At 43.8% G+C, this 20,593-nt stretch overlaps 2 protein-coding genes across 5 annotated transcripts in view; both read right to left on the reverse strand.

Annotated features, from left to right (window-relative positions):
- Positions 1-13,080, reverse strand: part of Mtf1 (metal regulatory transcription factor 1) — a 47,926-nt gene extending 34,846 nt beyond the window's left edge. For 2 of the 3 annotated variants that reach the window (XM_042674927.1, XM_042674918.1), the window contains exons 1-2: positions 12,989-13,080; positions 10,681-11,136 (exon numbers count right to left, since the gene is read on the reverse strand). In XM_042674927.1, coding sequence (XP_042530861.1) covers positions 10,681-11,085 — 405 coding nt within the window. In that variant the 5' untranslated portion in view covers positions 11,086-11,136; positions 12,989-13,080. Of the gene's footprint in view, positions 1-10,680; positions 11,137-12,988 lie in introns of those variants that run through there. The other variant, XM_042674936.1, reaches the window with a different exon arrangement.
- A 1,185-nt stretch (positions 13,081-14,265) lies between these two features.
- The window catches only part of Inpp5b (inositol polyphosphate-5-phosphatase B), a 70,121-nt gene continuing 63,793 nt past the window's right edge, over positions 14,266-20,593 (reverse strand). For both annotated transcript variants that reach the window (XM_042674897.1, XM_042674906.1), the window contains 4 exons: positions 19,304-19,388; positions 18,837-18,964; positions 15,883-15,994; positions 14,266-15,070 (listed from right to left, as the gene is read on the reverse strand). In XM_042674897.1, coding sequence (XP_042530831.1) covers positions 14,955-15,070; positions 15,883-15,994; positions 18,837-18,964; positions 19,304-19,388 — 441 coding nt within the window. In that variant the 3' untranslated portion in view covers positions 14,266-14,954. The remainder of the gene's footprint in view (positions 15,071-15,882; positions 15,995-18,836; positions 18,965-19,303; positions 19,389-20,593) is intronic.

A 20,593-nucleotide genomic window follows, 5' to 3' on the forward strand; every position in this document is an offset into this window, starting at 1 on the left:
CTGGGTTGCGCACGCCTGTAATCCTAGTTACTCAGGAGGCTGAGATCTGAGGATCCAGGTTCAAAGCCAGCCAGGAAAGTCCAGGCAGGAAAGTCCGTGAGACTTATCTCCAATAAGCCACCAGAAAACTAGAAGTAGCGCTGTGGCTCAAGTGGTGGAGTGCTAGCCTTGAGCTGAAGAGCTAAGGGACAGCGCCCAGGCCAAGAGTTCAAGCCTCACACCAACAAAGAACAAACAAAAAAAAATTTTGCCAGATGCTAGTAGCTCTCGCCTGTAATCCTAGCTACTTAAGAGGCTGAGATCTGAGAATAGCTGTTCAAAGCCAGCAGGGGAAGGAAAATTAGTGAGACTCTTATCTCCAATTCACCCACCGAAAAACCCTGTAAGTGGAGCTATGGCTCAAGTGACAGAGTGCTAGTAGCCTTGAGCAAAAGAAGCTCAGGGATAAACCACCCAGACCCTGAGCTCAAGCCCCAGGACTAGTACTGGGGGAAAAAAAAAAGATGATACTCAGAAAACTCCATTTACAAGCCAGCTGCTGGACGAGCCGGGTGCCCGTAGCTCATCATGCCCGTAAATCCTAGCTACTCAGGAGGCTGAGCTCTGAGAATCAGAGTTCAAAGCCAGCCCAGGCAGGAAGCTCTGTGAGACTCTTATCTCCAATAAACCATTAGAAAACCGGAAGTGGTGCTGTGGCTCAAGCAGTAGAGCACTCGCCTTGAGCTAAAGAGCGCAGGGACAGCAACCAAGCCCAGAGTTCAAGCCCCACAACTGGAAAAAAGAAAAGAAGAGAAAACTACATTGGACAAATATTTGCTATCCTCTACTCAATAAAGAAAGGCCATGTGGACAGATGAATGCTGACTATTATGGCTAGAAGACTTACCCTTCTTCCCCATTACAGGTGACTTCCTTGCCTTCCTCCATACCAAAACTGACCCCCTATACTGACACTGAGCTCATTTCTTCATCCCAAAATGGGTAACCAAACTGCTTGAAGCAGAAATGTAAGAGCTCTGAACTGACCCCATTTCTTCAATAGCACTTGCACACCAGCCATAAGAGCCAAGTTCACACACTCATCATCCTTCCCATAGCTCATCCCCTCCCCCAAGGCTGTACTAATGCTATCTCCTGCCCCTTCAATTCTCAGCTCTGTTCACAGCCTACAGGTCTCAGCATCTGACTTTACAGTCTGAGAAAGTAGTTTCCTACAGAAAGTATAGACTTGGCCTTTAGAAAGTCTTTACCTCATATCTCAGTTCTACCACACTGCCACTGAGTGTTCTCTACAACTCAGGGTTGTTGTTTTTTAAATCTGTGTGAGTATCTATTTTATAAGATTATGAAAGTGAAATACAAAATCATGTCTAAAATCCCAGAGGTCAAGCAGGGTGGGGTATGTCTATAATACCATCTAGTAGGGAAGTGTAGCTAAGAGGTTCAAAGACTGGCCCTGGGCAAAAGGTGTGAGACCTTATCTAAGAAAAAAACTAAAGAAAAAGGGGCTGTAGAAAAGGTTCCAATGGTACTGAGCCTACATAGGAAGCCCCAACTTCAAAACCTCACACCAAACTAAAAGGAAACACAAACCAACCAACCAAAAAAGCCCACCACAGTAACTAGTACACAGCAGCTATTCGACAGATGTTCACTGTCTTACCCTCACTACCCCTCTTCCAGCATAACAAGCTTTTCTTCTTTAGCTGTCAAAGCCCTCAGCTTTGCCTGGTGCCCCAAATGCCCACTGTTAAGGGACTAAAGAAGTCACAGGAAGCCAAGGATGAGTCTGAAACACTACCTGTGGTGTTGCAGGAACCCCTGCAGGGGACCACAAATATCTTCATTTTAAAACAGTTATAGCAGCTCACACCTGTAATTCTAAATTCCTCAGAAGGCTGAGATCTGAGGATCATGGTTTAAAGTCAGCCTAGGCAGGTAAGTCAGAGACTCTTATTTCCAATTAAAACAAAAGCCAGAAGTGGAGCTGTGGCTCAAGTGGTAGAGAGCCTTGAGCCAGGACTGGCACACACACAGACATATGCACACACACAAACACAAACACACAAACACACACATATACATACACACGGAGTTAACAAAGGTGGTTCACATTCCACATTAGTGTTAATACAACAGTTCAGCTAATTGGGGGAGCTGGCAAGTCTTCAATGGACTATCTTAGAGCCCAACAATTTACCACCTGGTTTCAAGAAGAAAATGCTTCCCAACAGTTCATAACAAAAAATGTTTCAACACTGTAAATTATTCTTGAGCTGAAGTTACCTCTGCATCTCCAGTGAAACCACAGAAGTCTATGGGGAAGAGAAGCCAAGTGTACACTTAACTACCATAACAGACCAAACTTTATGCTACATGTGTTATGCATATATTGCTGCCCATTGTTTTATGCATGAATCCCACTTATTCTTCACAGAATGCAATGTAATATTTTTACTTTAAGTTTACAAAAGAAGAAACAGAGCAGCTTGCTTATGGCCACATTGCTAGTATATACCAGAACAAAGATGGAACCTAGGTTGAAGCCATCCTTCATAGAAGAAACTATTTTGAGAATAAGCTTGATCAAAGAATAGAAAGGAAAAGAACACTAAAACCAAGTTCTTCTGGACCTTAAAATAACAAAATTTTGGGATTGGAAAAGTAGCTCAGTTGGTAGAACATCAGCCAGAGTGAAAGTATCAGGTCCCAAGTTCCAGTCCTGGTCTTGGATGGACACACACACACACACACACACACACACACACAATTTAGCAATATCTTATATCCAATAGACTATAGCTTATGTAAAAACCAAACTTGTCCCCTTCCTAGGTCAGTGGGCCTACGTGAAAGAAATACTGATGACCAAGTATTAATGAACATGTAATTGATGCTGATATGTGGCATGGCCTGGTTGTAACAGGAAAACATAGGTGCTCTGTACTGTTATAGACTCTCAACACATGGAGATTCAAAGCTCTGAGGGCAGGGACTGCGTTGTACTGCTTGATATTTGACAAAAATAGAGGAGTCAAATCTTGGCCAGGTAGGGGAGGGAGTGAATGGATCCTTAACATTATATTTCCAAGCAGAGATGTCTGGCTGTCCTAGTTCTGAATGGCAATTCCATGGGAGATTAAGAGGAGATCTGTGAAGAAATATAATCACAGCAGGCAAAGGCAAAGAGTGGAAGGTAGGTGGTTTCCCCTTAGGGAAAGGCAAACATGTAAGTTCCCTGCCTGAGGGATTTATGTTGAGCAGTAAAAGATATTAGATTGCAATCAGGTTTCCTAAGTAAAAGACAAACTGGAGTCAGGATCACCCCCTCCTCGTGTGTGTGTGTGTGTGTGTGTGTGTGTGTGTGTGTGTGTGTGTGTGTGTGTGTGTGTGTGTGTGTGTGTGTGTGTGTGTGTGTGTGTGTGCAATAGAGAAAGCAAACCACAAGCCTCTTGCATGCCAGACAAAGCTCTGTTATTGAGCCACATCCTCAGCACCATCACTCCCCTTTTCCTGAGATAGGATCTTATACATCCCAGGATGGCTTTGAGTCTCCTGCCTTAGATTAGCAGCCTGAGTGCTGGGATTACAAGCACACATTACCACATCAGCTTCTTCTTCCCTCTTACTCTTATACTTAAAATGTGTCAGGCTGAAAAAGAAATCTCAGGCTGTGGGAATGGTCTGTAAAGTGCCTGCCTAGAATGGGTGAGCCCTAAGTTCTATCCATTGCAAAAATAGAGGGGCTGGGAAGGTGGCTCAGTGGTAGAGCGCTTGCCTTGCATGTCAGAGGCCCTGGGTTCGATTCCTCAGCACCACATAAGCAGAAAGAAAAAAGCCGGAAGTGGCGCTGGGGCTCAAGTGGTAGAGCGCTAGCCTTGAGCTGAAGAGCTGAGGGACAGTGCCCAGGCCCAAAGTTCAGGCCCACGACTGGACCCAAAAAAAAAAAAAAAAAGATCACAGACCATTGCAAAAATAGATAAATAAAAGGATGGAGAAGGAAGAGGGAGAAATGAGGAAGAAAGAGGAGGAGAGGGGCTGGGAAGGTGGCTCAGTGGTAGAGCGCTTGCCTTGCATGCATGAGGCCCTGAGTGCGATTCCTCAGCACCACATAAGCAAAAAGAAAAAAGCCGGAAGTGGTGCTGTGGCTCAAGCTGTAGAGCCCTTACCTTGAGCTGAAGAGGGCAGGGACAGCGCCTAGGCCCAGAGTTCAAGCCTCACTACTAACAAAAAAAAAGAAACCTTTAAGGAGTAAACCTTAAAAATGGTTTTAGCTGGGTGCTGGTGGCTCATACCTGTAATCCTAGCTACTCAAGGAGGCTGATATCTAAGGATTTCAGTTCAAAGCCAAGCCAGGTAACAAAGCCCATGAGACTCTTATCTCCTATTAATCTCAAGAAGACCAAAAGTGGAGTTATGGCTCAAAATGGTAGAGCACTAGCCTTGAGCAAAAGAGCTCAGGGACAGTGCCCCGACCCAGAGTTCAAGCCCTACAAATGATTTAAAAAAATAAAAATAAAAGAGCCAGGTGCCAGATTACACCTGTAATCCTAGCTACTCAAGAGGCTGAGATCTGAGGATCACGGTTCAAAGCCAGCCTGGGCATCAAAGTCCCTGAGACTCTTATCTCCAGTAAACCACCAGAAAACTGGAAGTGGCGCTGTGGCTCAAGTGTCAGAATGCTAGCCTTGAGCTGAAGAGCTCAGGGGCAGCGCCCAGGCCCAGAGTTCAGGCCCCAATACTGACCCCCCCCCTAAAAAAAATAAACAAGCCTTCTGAAACTGTTTTAAGAAGGGAAAGTAAGCCAGGCGCTGATGGCTCAGGCCTATAATTCTAGCTACTCAGGAGGCTCTGTGTGGCACTGTGGCTCAAGTGGTAGAATGATAGCCTTGAGCTGAAGAGCTCAGGGAAAGCACCCAGGCCCAGAGTTCAAGCCTCAGGACTGACCAAAAAAAAAAAAAGGGGGGGGGGGCGTAGGAGTCAGGTGCCCAAGGCTCACATCTGTAATCCTGGCTTCCCAAGAGGCTGAGATCTAAGGATCAAGTTTAGAAAACAACCCAGGCAGGAAAGTCTGTGAGACTCTTATCATCAATTAACCACTAAAAAGCCTCAAATGGAGCTGTGGCTGAAGGCACTAGCCTTATTTAAAAAGAACATTTATTTAAATAAGGTTAATTAAGAACAACCTTATTCCAAAATAAGTTAAAAAGAATGCTTTTGAGCAGAATAACAATATTTTGAGGAGAATTTCAAATACACAGCAGTAAAAAAGCAAGTACAAGAATCTGAAATGTGAAATTAAGAGTCTGAATGACCCACAGTCCTACAGTAGGAAGACAATACCTGTAGCAAGGTTTTGGTTGGTTTACTTTTGCACAAGACAAGCATATTGGAAAAAAAATGAAGCAATCAGTAAGCCAACTACACACTACAGCAAACAATGGAACAACCAAAAGCAAACAGGAAAATCAGGCTAAAATCTGACTCAGAAATAAGCTGCTTAGGAAGCCAAGAAGGCTAGATCTCAAACACTTTCTCGAGTAGCACCAGTGCTAGAAAGAAAAACAGGTTGGGAAAAATGGGGAAAAACAAGGGTAGATTAAGAGATTGAGATGCAAATACCAAGATAATATCGTGAAATCAAAAGCTAAGGGTAAGATAGTGCTTCCAGAAGGCAAATCTCCTGAATGTCTATTCAGCAAGATGTCCAAACACTGTAATCAACTGCTGTTTCACTCTCAGCCCTCATCCAACCTCACACCTACCAGTCTCAAGACTTGATTATAAAATCTTTCACAGAGATCTCATGGGAAAAATAAAATAGAGTTGAGATATATCCACACCAGACTAAGGAAAGTCCTCATAATACCTTTGACCTTGTTCAGCATGATTATCAATGACCAGAGATGTGAATGACAAATCAGGTTTGCAAATAGAATAATTGCACACAGTACAACATGAAAAAATAAAAGTCAATGTCACTAGTTTCATAATCATTCCTTCTCCCTTTCTGCCTAGGTCAGCATTTCCCAAAATGTGTTCCATTTAATTCCTGGAAATGAGAGCTGAAAAATGGGTTCACAAGTTTATAACATCTGAAAAATTCTTCACTTTCTTCCTTGTTAGTTTTTAGTATATCAACCGCTCTGAAAAGACCTCTAATAAATAAACTTGGGGGGGGGGGGGGCAGGAGAAAAAATAATAAATAAACTTCTGTTTTGATTTAATGTTTTCCAAACATTTGCTAATGAAACACAATCACATAGTAATCATTAACTGAAGGTAGCCAAAAGGTAGAACCTCATTTAAACTTGCTATGCCAAAAAAGAAAGAAAGAAAGGATGCTAAACTGCTACTGCCTAGTCAGTCTCCTTCCTAACCTAGGAGGAAAAAAAAAAAATCACACCAACTAAAACAACAAACATGGCACTTTCTGCCTCTTCCCTCATCCCCTCCCAGTCTTCCTTACTCTCCAGTGGCTTCACTACCTGTGCTCCACTGAAGGCCTTCTCTTGCAGGATGTAAAGGATAACCATACAACTGGCAGAGCTAAGTGGCTTCCCTGAGGTGTGATCCCTTCACAGGGTCACACTGGAATAGACGGTCAAACTTTACACTCTTCCCTCCACTTTTTTTTTTTTTTTTTTGGTCAGTCATGGGGCTTGAACTCTGGGCCAGGGCGCTGTCCCTGCACTCTTCAGCTCAAGGTAAGGGCTCTACCACTTGAGCCACAGTGCCACTTCTAGTTTTCTAGTGGTTTAGTGAAGATAAGAGTCTCACAGTATCTTAAAAGAAAAAAAAGTCTCACAGACTTTCCTGCCCAGGCTGGCTTTGAACCAGATCCTCAGATCTCAGCCTCCTGAGTAGCTAGGATTACAGGCATGAGCCACTGGTGCTCAGCTTTCCCTCCACTTCTACTACAAGGCATTCCACCCATCTCTAACAATGGTGATCTTCTCTGGTTCCTCTTTCTCTGTCCAACCCTTAAACTCTCAGACCAACTCTTGCTTCTCCCTTAAGCAAATGGCTTACAGTTTAATTGCTACCCTTTCCTGTCTCCACAATCCTAATCCTAAATTGTTTCCTTGACTTCAGACTCTCATTTCCAGTGGGCTTTCAGCTTATGTTTGTTAACTTTTCTCCAAGGACTACACATTCAATACACTCCAACTAACTCCATCAATTTCCCCACCAAACTTTCTGCTCTTCCTGTCTTGATTCTTGTTACTGGAATCAACATTGAAGGGAAGGTGGACAGTAGAGTTAGCTGCTTCCCTATCAGCATACACACAATGTGAATTTGCCTTTGTTCAAAGTACCCACCACACTAGACCTTTCACTGCTAAACTCTTCACCAGCTCCAGCTATTAGCTGTACTAATACATATAAATTCAACACACTTGAAAAAAAAAAACAAAAACAGATGAATCTTTTCAATTCACTTCACTCAAAACCTTTGAATTACACCCAACTCACAACTACATTATTCAATCGCCAATAATATACCAAGTTCCTGAGGTATCAATAAAAGTTCCTCTTTCCTTCATCAGAATTAAATAAAACTCCAAGCCAATGTTCCAAATGTCTTCTAAGTAACACTGCCTCCAAGCTACTACTGCTGCCAGGGCACTCTTTCTAAAGTACTAGTCTAACCACATTGTCTAACCAGGCTCACAATCTCCCACCCAATAGTTTCCCACCATATCTGGAATGCAGTACAAACCTTAGCAAGCTATCTTTGCCTGACCCTCAACAAGGGATTTATGCTATCTTCCATCCTTATCTCTTACTATTCTTTGTTCTAGTCCAAGGGTCACAATACAGCCAAATCTAGCTACCTGCTTGTTTTTGTAAATATCACTCACCACTATCTTTTTGTTTTGTTTTATCCCAGTGCTACACTTCCAAACCTGTGACTCTTGCTTGCTAGGCAAATGCCCTACCACAGAGCATTATCTCCACCCCACTTGAACATTATCTATGACTGCATGGGTGCTATAGCAGAAAAGCTAAGTAGTTATAACAGAGATCACAGAGCTTAGAATATTTACGATTTAGCTTTTTACAAAAAATAAAAATACAGAGCTCTATTCTAACAGGTAATAGGCAATTCCCTAAGATGGCCTATGTTTCATATCATTTCTTAGTGTCTGCCATTCCCATCTCTCAGAAGGATGTGTCTCTGCTTCTGATGTTGACAGCTAGCTTCTGTGTTCTCAGTGTAGAATTTGCACCAACCCACATCATTGTCATACAAATATTTCTACTTCTGTAAACTGTCAATCTGCATCCCCATCCTCACAGAGCATAAAAGCACCTTGCTTTATAAATGTTTACTGAGGGGCTGGGAAGGTGGCTCAGTGGTAGAGTGCTTGCCTTGCATGCATGAGGCCCTGGGTTCAATTCTTCAGCATCACATAAGCAGAAAAGGCTGGAAGTGGTGCTATGGCTCAAGTAGTAGAGTGCTAGCCTTGAGCTGAAGAGCTGAGGGACAGTGCCCAGGCCAAGAGTTCAGGCCCCATGACCAGCAGGAAAAAAAAGAAAAAGTTAGCTTAATTGAAACATCCTATATAAGCTCAAATACTGGGTGGAAATCAACATAATAATATTTAGTATGGAGATATTCTTTTGTCACAGGTACTCAGGCTTGAATTTAGGGCTCAGACTCTCAATTGGCTTTTTTGTTGTTGTTGTTCAGAGCTGGTACTCTACTACTTGAGCCATACACCTCCAGTTCCAGCTTTTTGTTGGTTAATTGGAGATAATAGCCTCTCCGATTTGTTGGCACAGTCTAACTTTGAATTATGAGCCTCAGATCTCAGCCTTCTGAGTAGCTAGGATTACAATTGTGAGGCACTGAGCCTGGCTAGGGAGGTATTCTTAAGGCCAACATATGACTCGTATTCAACTGCCCAAGACTTGACAGTATGCTCAAGACACTAACATGGAAAAGTTTATCAATCCCAGCCAGCACTATTAACATTTAGGGCCAGCTAACTGCTACAGAGAGTTCCCTGTATATTGTAAAATATTCAGTAGAATCTTCAGTCTCTATCCACTATATTCCTGGAACAACTCCCCTATGCGACAAACAAGTGTCTCCAGACATTACTAAATGTCTTCTGAGGGAAAATATTACCCCCAGTTGAGAGCCACTATTCTGGAAGTTTCCAGGTTCAAGGTGACAGAAAGATGATGTTGCTAATAAAACATACACTACCCAGCAATTGTAGTACAGTGTCCAGATTAAAAGATAAAGCCCCAGGGTACTCAATACTATTGACTCACACTTGTGAGATTGTACTCAACTCTAAATTCTAAAGGGACTTGGAAAACTAGAATTCATTCAATTAAAGGTGACCAGGCCAATGGGACACTGGAGGAAAATATCCTAAGAGGAATATTTAACTAAATGGAAGTGGTCAGATAAAAGAGAACTCAGGATCTTTAAGAAAATTGTGGGACTGGTAGTGGGAGAACTAGAACTAGAAAGCTGTGCCTGAAGGGGGCAGATTTGGCTCTATATAAACCAAAAGCTTTCTAACAATCAGAGTGGCCCAACAGTGTATTACATTGAGCCACGATGTCCTTTTGGAGCTGTTCAAGCATAGACCATGATACATCAAACAGGCTGTAGAGAGGGATTCTTGCACACCATGGGAAGTAGTACAAGATTTAAGGTTTTTCTAGCTCTGGGTTAATGCTAGAAAAGGCCAAATGTCATGCATACGCCATATGTAATTCCAAGACCTTAATAACAGCAACATAGGTTTTTGTGAGAGTTTTCTTCTGTTGGGTGCTGAAAAAATAGTATGTCTAGCAATCCAGCAGGCTGAGATTTAAAGAAGAGTGGATGTTTAAAGCCAGTCCCAGAAGACAAGTCCATGAAACTATAAAATAACCAGCAAAAGCAGAGCTGGATATGTGGCTCAATTGGTAGAGAGCCAGCTGTGAACAAGCAAGAGGAATAAGCTCAAGGCTGAGTTCAAACCCCAAGGTTCTGGGTTTTTTTCCTTAAATAATTTATCCTATTTCTGCTTGGTAGCTTCTTACATTTAATCCCCAACACTATAACGACCAGTGACCTATTTTCTGTAATAATTCCTGGATAACTATCACCTCTACCTCTAACCATGTCTTTTATTCTACTAGTACAATTTGTAAAATGCTTTACTCACATTACCTAAATATGAATATAACAACTTATTCAGATGATCTACTCATTTGCAATCTCTTGCCTGAATTATAAACTCTAGCCTTCACAATTCACTAAGCACTCACTAATATATTCCAGAAGATACTCATCTCCCAAACAAATCAATTACATACAATCCAGAGATAAGCCAAATCTAGTTATTTTAGTATCAGACATTCAAGTTTAATTATTTCAGCATCATAAACATAAATTTACTTCAATGTAATTTATATTTTATTCATGATAGGGGAGGAAAATGTGAAATATTACAAATTAGTATTTATAAATTACAATATGGCCATACAATCCAAAAGATCTAGTAAGCAGTCACCATAAAACACAAAGTACATGTGTTGTTAACAGGCAAAAATCACAGTCGGCTCTAAGCCCAGGACTCCTTAACTCCCCAGTTGAAACTGCCAGCAAGTGTTGGATAAAGAGTTACCCAAAAGCCTAACTGGGCCCTCACTAGTCAATTTACTTACTTCTTTGCGTTTCGTTTCTGGACATTCCGATTGCAGAGTAAGGGTTGCACCTTCAATATTTCTTGGCATGGGTGTGGAACCAGGGTTTATAGTCAAATGAATCTGATCTGGTGAGATAATGTGTTGCACGTAACCCTGGGACATTGCTTCCTGGTCTATTAGGAAGCCCTCTTCACCCCCTACCAGAAAAGGCAAGTGTTCTCCACACTGTCCATCGTCATCTTCATCCTCCAAAGTGCCAGGGTCCTGCTCAATAAGAACAGTGGTCCTATCATAAACAGTTCCAGATGAGGAAGGCACCAGTCCATTTTCATCCACAAACCTGAGCATCTTGTCATCGGGGGTCAGGTCATCTTCGTCCGCCTTAAAGAAGATGATGTTGTCGTCTGGACTGTGTTCTCCCATGATTCAATGGTGCTCAGCTCAGTTTCGAGAAATGAAAAGGTAATGACCTTTCTGCAATAGACAAAGTCAGAATTAGTGCCATACCTCAAGAAACACTGACCTTAGCAACATTAGGATTCATTTTCCCCTTCTTATTTAAAACAGCAAGTGAAAAATTGACTTATTTGGAAATACTTTTTTTTTGGTTGGGTATGGGGCTTTAACTCTGGGTCTGGGTGCTGTCCCTCAGCTCTTCAACTCAAAGCAAGTGCTCTACCACTTGCTCTACCACTTGAACCCCAGAGCCACTTCCAGTTTTCTGGTGGCTTATTGGAGATAAGAGTCTCACAACTTTCCTATCCAGGCTGGCTTCGAACTGTGATCCTCAGATCTTAGCCTCCTGAGTAGCTAGGATTACAGATGTCAGGTGTGAACCACTGGTGCCCAGATGTTTTTTGGAAATATTTTTAACTTTGATACAATCAAACAATTTTAAAGGGAAAGCCGTGCTTTTTTTTTCTTCAAAAACTGAAGGAATAAGTAGTCTACAAGATCTTTTAAATGTGTTTTACTGTCAACCAGTTTCAAGATTGGACAAAATACTTGAAGAGGGTAATGGAGCAAATAGAAAGGAGGGTGCTTCAAGGTTGAATGGCTATAAACCTTAAAGTAAGGAGATCCCTTTCAAATATCCCTACATCACACCATAAGGCATACATAGCCACTTGTAGTCTATGGTGGAAGGAGAAAGGCTTGGGATACAGTCAATCACCTACAAATCCTGTCTGTGTCTGCTCCTTATTTACTTGGGTAACTTTTCCTGTGCCTCATTTTTATTACATGTATGGTGAGACTAGTAATTCCTGTTCTCTCAGAAATTGTTAGGAGGAACAAAAGAAAAAATGTATATAAAATAAAATGCCTGGCAAACAACAGAACAACGTGAAAGTCTTCCCCCCCTTACTAGAATAGTTTTGCTTCAGGTGAAGAGCTAATCCCTATCAAGGAACAGCTAATGAAAATCACTTTGTCTCCTGAAATAATATGGCATGGACCAGAAGTTATTCTTGTCCTTAGGGAATGTCTGGAATATAGTACAGGGACACTAGGAGCTCAGGAAATGTCAGCTAAATGAATGACAGATAGACAAGCAGATATACTCCCTTGAGGAAAATACCAAGTTTGAAGCTTTCATGGTTTGTACCAATGATTCTCCCTTCACCAGCAAACACACGGGTTCTACAAAATGTGGGCTTGCTGGGCAGCACAGAGACTTTATAAACAATCGGCATATCACTTTTAACTTGCAGCTGGTTCTGCGCCTTCTCTTCGGCTCGGGGTTGGGATGTGAGCACTGATGTTGTGAGGCGGCCGACAGAGAAGTCGTTCTGTTACCAGGGACAAGTCAAGGGATCTAATCCGGGAGGAACACGCCCGACCCCTAGCTCTGCCTTACGCAATACCAAGGCTGCACATTCGGATGCCGGGAGAGAGGAGAGGACAGCAGGGCCCCGCGGAGCTGGCCCCGCACCTTCGGCGGCGATACGAAGACCAACTTTCCGGGACAAACCAGACCAGGTCTGAGGGAGGCCAAGGAGTGCGAGCCGAGCACCCCAGAGAGACTGAGGTAAGGAGCCTGCCGGGGACAGCCCCTAGTCCCTGACTACAGAGCAAAACCTGCAGACAAGCTGGGGGCGGGAGGGGGGGAGCGGACTACAAGACTGGCGAGCTGGGGCAGGGTCCGGGTCTCCATGGAAACAGGGAAGGGGGGCTGGATGCCCATCCCCATGGAAACGGAGGAGGGGTGGGGTCCCTACGGAGAGTGGAACGAGGTCTCCGCTGGGAAATGCGTCAGGAGGAAGCCTAAGTCCCGCGCCCCCCCGAGAAGTCATAGCCCAAGCCGAGTCTAGTTTTCGCCTTTTACCTCCGCGGCTCCCGGCAACTGCGGCGGCGGCGGCGGCGGCGGCGGCAGCAGCAGCTTCTCCCCTCCCCAGCGGCACCATGATTGCCCCCACCTTTCCCCGCCGTCACTTCCGCTTCCTCTTTCCGGAGGAAGGAGAGGACAGCGGCACGATTCTCTCCGGCGCTTCTGATTGGTGCTCCTATCTGGGAGCTGAGTGCTCGCCTCCAATGGGCGAGCGGGAGGAGCGGGGCGGAGCGGGGCCGCGGAGGCGTCGCGGGGAAGTGTCCGGAGCGTTAACGCGCTGTTCCGGGCTCCTGGTAGCAGCGGCATCCCCAGCCACGAGTTCGAAATACTCTCCGCCCCGTTTGCACACTTATTGCAACCCGAAGTGGGGACGCCCGGCTTGAACCAGCAGGGGGCGAGCTTTCCGGACTTATTCTACCCCACCAGCGCCGCCTTGTCGCCCATCTAAGTTAACTCGGTCAGAAAAGGAAAAGTGGACCAAAGAGGCCGAGTTAGGAGAATTCTTGGCCCTGCCCGAGAGGAAGCGGCCGCCTCTTCCCTTTTCACCCTTTGGTGGACGGTTTCCGATCTACTCACACTCGAGCTCACTTCGGCGGTCTCAAATCAACTTTTCTCCCTTAAGGGTTTCAGCGAACGCCACCTACTGGCCACTCGCTCCCACTGCCCGCTCTTACCCCGCGCCCAGCCTCCATTACCCTGCCAAGTAGTGGCACTGGCGCCCTGGGTACGATTTTGTCTGTACCTCTTATTATGTCCCAGTCTTTTCTAGATGCCTGTGAAGTATAGCTATTGGACCCTCTCTGCAGCCACTGCCTGTTTTCTCCTTGAGGTACTTTTCTGGAATACTCGAGTGGGTCCAGGCGCTGTGGTGGCTCATGCCTGTAAATCCTAGCTATTCAAGAGGCTGAGATCTGAGGATCGCAGTTCTTAGCTTGGGCTGGGAGTTCGTGGACTCTTATTTCCAACTAACCTCCAGAAAGCCAGAAGTGGGGCTGTGGCTCAAATGGTAGAGCACTAGCCATGCACAAAAGATTATGCACAGCGTCCAGGCCCTGAGTTTAAGCCCCAAGACTGGCAAAAAAAAAAAAAAGTGAAAAAAGAGTAGGACAATCTCGAGAGGGGATTAACGCCATTTGACCAACTCTTGCTTGGAAATGTGGATAATGTTGACTATATGCCTTCTTGGGCCCTGACTGGCTTAGCTGTCTCAGTATTAAGCTACGAAGGTTCACAAGTCAATAGCTAAGTGAGAAAAACAAAACATGCACAGGAACAACTGTTAAAAATGTATTTATCATTAAAATATATTAGACTATGAAAGAAGGGATACATTATAAAGAGCTCGGAGGATTTGCAGGCCCAGAAAAATCCATCTGACTCACCAGAACCTGGTTTCCTAAGCCACTGTATTCTCAAAGGCTGAGTGGCCAGCCTCAGAGTTACCTAGCCACATCTAAGTTGGAAGGGGGTAAGAGTTCCTATATACACATTGAGCAGTGGAAGCATCTGTGGTAGCTCAGGGTTGTTTACCCAGGAGCATTCTTACTGTCCAACTCATTCTCCCCTTGGGACTTCCAAGTTTGTCCAAATATCTGATCACAAGTTCAGCCCAGGTTGTAGGAAGGCAATGACTGCCCTCGAGGCAGGTTGAGTGAGCAAAAAAAACAGTTCTATAAAAAAATTTTAAATAAAAAAATGAATAGAAATCTATTTTGCGTTAAATAACTAAAGTTGAACATCAAATGTCAGTTTTACCAAGGTGGAATTCCCCCATGTTTTCACAACTCAGCATAGGGTATGCTAACCCCAAGCACTAGCAATGGGTAGGTGTAGCATCTGGAAGAGACAGCCACTATTCTTGCTTCCAGGTGGCTTTGTTTCATCCCAAGACAGACATCTCTTGAGCTGAAACAGGTAGGGCTAGCAACTGGCTGCCTTGAATGAAACTGGAGATGAGAGAGGCTCAGAGTGGGTTGGAGAGAAACTGATGAATAAACTCTTGAGCTTTTTTCTTCTCTGTGATTTCAAGCTTTGGATGACCAGTTGGGTTTCGAAGCAGTAAGCTGCCAAATATGCTTGCTGTGTGTGGAAATAAAGAAAATACTACTTACTTTTATGTTGTTAGAAATAATTTCTGGTTTCAAAAATAGGGGAGTGGGCCAGGTGCCGGTGGCTCATGCCTGGAATCCTAGCTACTGAGGAGATTGAGATCTCAGGATCTCGGTTCAAAGCCAGCCCGGGCAGGAAAGTCCGAGAGACTCTTATCTCCAATAAACCACTAAAAAACCGGAAGTGGCACTATGGCTCAAGCAGTAGAGCGCTCGCCTTGAGCTGAAGAGCGCAGGGATAGTGCCCAAGCCTAGAGTTTAAGCCCCACAACTGACCAAATAAATAAATATATAAATAAATAAATAAAAATAGGGGAGTGGTGTATGCTATAATCCCAACACTATAAATTCCAGGCCAGCCTAGGGTACATAGTTGAGTTTAAGGTCTGTCTAAACTGCATAGCAAGACCCTTTATTTCTCTGTCTCTTTCTCTTTCTCTTTCTCTCTCTCACACACACACCTATTTTGTTGTTACATGCTAGGCAAGCATTCCATTACTAAGCTATTCCCCCATCTAAACTGAGTATAAATTTTTCCCAGAGCTGGATGTGGTGATGCATACCTGTAATCCTGCATTTGGGAGGCTAAGGCAACAGGATCAAGAGTTCAAAATCAACCTGAGCTATATAGCTAGACCCTGTCTTAAAAAAAATTATTTTTTGCCCCCAGAACTTGACATTTTAAGCTCTGCTGCCAATAACCTGAAACCCTGCAAAGCCTCCTTTCTCAGAATAAATCCATTTGTTTGCAGAGGTGCTTTCTGTAAACACTTGGATACTTACCTAGAATATTCGCATCCAAATGATTTTTCGCTGAATTTTTCAGCAATTCTTGCAAAAACGCCATCAAGTAGTTGAAGACATTTTTATGGCATCTGGGAAGAGTAGAAATGACCTGAAAGAGGAAGAGGTGGGATTTGCCTTTTTTTTTTTTTTTTTGGTTGTGGAGCTTGAACTCTAGACCTGGGCGCTGTCTCTCCACTCTTCAGCTCAAGGGTAATGCTCTACCACTTGAGCCACAGTGTCACTTCCAGTTTTCTGAGTGATTTATTGGAGTTAAGTGTGTCACGGACTTTCCTGCCCTGGCTGGCTTTGAACTGCGATCCTCAGCTCTCAGTCTCCTTAGTAGCTAGGATTACAGACGTGAGCCACCAGCACCAGGCTTTACTGTTTTGTTTTTGTTCTGTGGGTCGTGGGGCCTGAACTCTGGGCCTGGGCACTGTCCCTCAGCTCTTCAGCTCAAGGCTAGTGCTCTACCACTTGAGCCACAGCGCCACTTCTGGCTTTTTCTGCTTATGTGGTGTTGAGGAATCGAACTCAGGGCCTCATGCATGCAAGGCAAGCACTCTACCACTGAACCACCTTCCCAGCCTGATTGCCCGTTTTTGTTCACTCAATTATTTGCCAAGATGCCTGCTATATTCTAAGAACTGAGTATATAATATATGAGCATGAATAAGACTGCACAGAAAACTTTAACCACTTACTGCCTGGCATTAAATACTAAAAGAGAAGCAAGGGTCAAACCCTATGTGAATTTGAAGGTCAGACTTCTAACTCTGTGTTCTCAGAAGACTTAGGAAATAGATGTCAGACCCAATGTCAGTTGGGTCTTGTAATATAAAATTGGACTAGTAGACTACTAGGTAAGGTCTAGAGAGTTCTGGGCCAAGAAAGTATGAAAAATCAAGAGAAGGCAATCAGCAAGACAAACAGAAAAGAGTACACTATTAAGAAATTACTTTTGGCAGAAGCAAACTCACTTAACAGCCATTAAGCATGGAAGGGTTGTTCAGGCTAGAAATCAATGAATAGTACAGCTATTTGCATATCGGGATCAACTGGAAAACTTGAACAAAATACATTCCAAAAGACATTTTCATTCACTGATTGTCAGCTAAGTTCCTGGAACTTGAATTATTGGCAAGTGTTTTAGATTATTCTGTCAATATCTGTTATATAAATGAACCACTAGGTGAAATCATGGGAAGTCTTGAATATTTAAGAAAATAATTGTGCCAGATGTTGGTGGCTCACACCTGCAATCCTAGCTACTCAAAGAGGCTAAAATCTGAGGATCAAGATTCAGAGTCAGGGGCTGGGAAGGTAGCTCAGTGGTACAGCGCTTGCCTTGCATTCATGAAGCCCTGGGTTCGATTCCTCAGCACCACATAAGCAAAAAGAAAAAAGCCAGAAGTGGTGTTGTGGCTCAAGTGGTAGAGCGCTAGCCTTGAGCTGAAGAGCTGAGTGACAGCGCCCAAACCCAGAGTTCAGGCCCTACAACGGGACCCAAAAAAAAAAAAAAAAAGATTCAGAGTCAGCCCAGAAAGATAGGACTTTTTTTTTGCCAGTCCTGGGGCTTAAACTTAGGGCCTGGGAACTGTCCCTGAGCTTCTTTTGCTCAAGGCTAGTATTCTACCACTTCAGTTACATTGCCACTTCCAGCCTTTTCTGTTTAGGTGACACTGATGAATCAGAACCAGGGCTCCATGCATGCAAGGCAAGCACTCTACCACTAAACCACATTCCCAACCTGAGACTCATACCTAGTTAACTAGCAAAAAGTTGGAAGTGGAGATGTGGTTCAAGTGGTAGAGTACTGCCTTGAGCAAAAAACCTTAGCAAAAGTACCAGGCCCTGAATTCAGGCCCCAGTATCAGTATACACACAAAAGTTAATTCTGATGAATCAGAACCAGGGCTCCATGCATGCAAGGCAAGCACTCTACCACTAAACCACATTCCCAACCTGAGACTCATACCTAGTTAACTAGCAAAAAGTTGGAAGTGGAGATGTGGTTCAAGTGGTAGAGTACTGCCTTGAGCAAAAAACCTTAGCAAAAGTACCAGGCCCTGAATTCAGGCCCCAGTATCAGTATACACACAAAAGTTAATTCAAAATGAAAAGCCAAGTGTATTTTTTAGACAATATGACAAAGAGTTTTAGAATATACAATATGATGGTAACATTCAAAATAAATGATTAAGGGAGGTGACAGTGGCTAACACCTATAATCCTTGGAGGCTGAGCTCTCTAGAATCAAAATTTAAGGCCAGCCTGGGCAGAAAAGTCCAATGTAACCAGCAAAAAAGCAGGCTAGGCATGGTTCCATTGTGGTGCTCTAGTCTAGTAAATGCAAGGTTCTAAGTTAAAACCTCAGTATTGCCACACACACACACACACACACACACACACACACACACACACACACACACACACACACACGGTTCCATTGTGGTCATGGTTCCATTGTGGTGCTCTAGTCTAGTAAATGCAAGGTTCTAAGTTAAAACCTCAGTATTGCCACACACACACACACACACACACACACACACACGGTTCCATTGTGGTGCTCTAGTCTAGTAAATGCAAGGTTCTAAGTTAAAACCTCAGTATTGACACACACACACACACACACACACAAAAGCTGAAGGAGAACAGGATAAGGAGAGACCAGAAGAAAGAGGGTAAGTTATAGATCAATGGGACTGGGCACATGGGAGATAAGGACAGGGGAGGAGTCAGAAATGACTCAGGTTTCGGGGTTGAGTCACTAAAATTAAGGGTGATGCTATTAAAAGAAAAAGGGACATGAGAGGAAGAACAGGTTTGAGAAGGAAAGATAGGGCATTCAGTTTCTAAGACTTGCACTTGAGGGACTGTGCCCACTTTATTGTCAGGTGTCATTGCCTGGGGCTGGTAACATGTGTATGCTGATGCTAAGTGGTTCCCCTCACCTGCTTACTCGCTGTGTAACTGCCAGAACACTCCAAGCAATTATGGTAGGCGCTGAAACAGATGACGGGCTCTGGCAGACTCTCCAGGAAAAGCAGCAAGGCTTCAGCTACTGAATGGTTGCTAGCAGCTTTTGGCCTATTGTTAAGGAACAGATGATGATGATGCCCATGGCTAGAAGGCCTAGGGGCAAGCACATGCCAGAAGTGCGGCCTTGTTCAGTCAGGCCCTCCACAGAGCTGGGATGCCAGCCCAGTATCTCAAAGGGACCATGCTGTTTTTCAGCTGAGCCAGACCCTCCTGAGTTCTTGCTATATGGGTTGCTTAAAACTGCCAAGTCTTCTCTATGCAAACTTTAAGAAAAAAAGATGTTAGCTGAGGACACAATATGAGACTGCATTTTGAAAGATTCTTCTTTCCCTTTTCACAAACACAGACACACAGACACACACACATGCCTGAAGGATACAAAGATTATCGATTGTTCCTTTATCCAAACAGTCCCTGATATGTTCAAATTCCAACCTCAAGCCTGGCTGCTGAAACAGATCTTCCTGCAAAAGGAAAGAAAATCACAAAACAATTATTTTCTCAGAAAAGTGACAATAATTTCCCATTTAGCAATATGACCATAGTGCAAAAAAGTAGCAGCAGTGAAACATTTGAATCAACCTAGCAGACAATGACTGAGGCTGATGAGGTTATTCCATCTTGCAGGACTTCTCAGACATGCTTTTATAATAGATCATTAAGCATCTATTACATAACTATTGGTAGGGCACACACAAAACGAGATTCAACACAAGAAGAAAACTGAGAAGCAGTTGATCTTTCCTGTAGTGCTGAGAGATTAAACAGAAAAAAAGAAAATATAAAATGCATGGCCAGAGGTGAGGTGGGACTCAAGTGGCAGAGTACCTGTCTAACCAGCATAAGTTCCTGAGTTTAGACCCCAGTAACATACTCAAAAAAAAAAGGGGGGGGGGGCTGGGAAGATAGCTCAGTGGTAGAGCGCTTGCCTTGCATGCATGAGGCCCTGGGTTCGATTCCTCAGCACCACATAAGCAAAAAGAAAAAAGCTGGAAGAAGTGCTGTGGCTCAAGTGGTAGAGTGCTAGCCTTGAGCTGAAGAGCTGAGGGACAGTGCCCAGGCTCAGAGTTCAGGCCCCACGACCGGACCAAAAAAAAAAAAAAAACTGTGTGTGTGGAAGGGATAGTAGGGGAAAAACAAAGGAGGGGGTAACAATGCTCAATAGGAAATGTACTCATTACCTTACTCATGAAACTGTAACCCCTCTGTACAGTATCTAAAGAAACCATATCCTTTGACATGTCATTTTAATTGAAATAAAGTCAAACCATAAATATTTTGTAAAAGTGTCTAGGTATAAATGATCACAGCATTAAAAAAAAATAAAGCTGGAGACCAGTGATTCATGCTTATAATCCTAGCTACTCAGGAGGCCAAGATCTGAGGACTGTGGTTCAAAGCCAGCCTATGCAGGAAAGTCCAGGAAACTCTTATCTACAATTAAGAACCCAAAAAAGCCAGAAGTAGAGCTGTCACTCAAGTGGTAGAGCATTAGTCTTGAGCAAAAAAGTTCAGGGACTGGAAGTGCCTCTGTGGCTCAAGCAGTAGAGGGCTTGCCTTGAGCTGAAGAATGCAAGGACAGTGCCCAAGACCAGAGTTCAAGGCCCACGACCAACCAAAAAAAAAAAAAAAAAGTAGTAGTTCGGGGACAGCACCTAGGCTCTTGAGT

This window comes from Dipodomys spectabilis, unplaced genomic scaffold (assembly GCF_019054845.1).
Source record: "Dipodomys spectabilis isolate Male_0828 unplaced genomic scaffold, ASM1905484v1 ptg000002l, whole genome shotgun sequence".
Lineage (NCBI taxonomy): Eukaryota > Metazoa > Chordata > Mammalia > Rodentia > Heteromyidae > Dipodomys > Dipodomys spectabilis.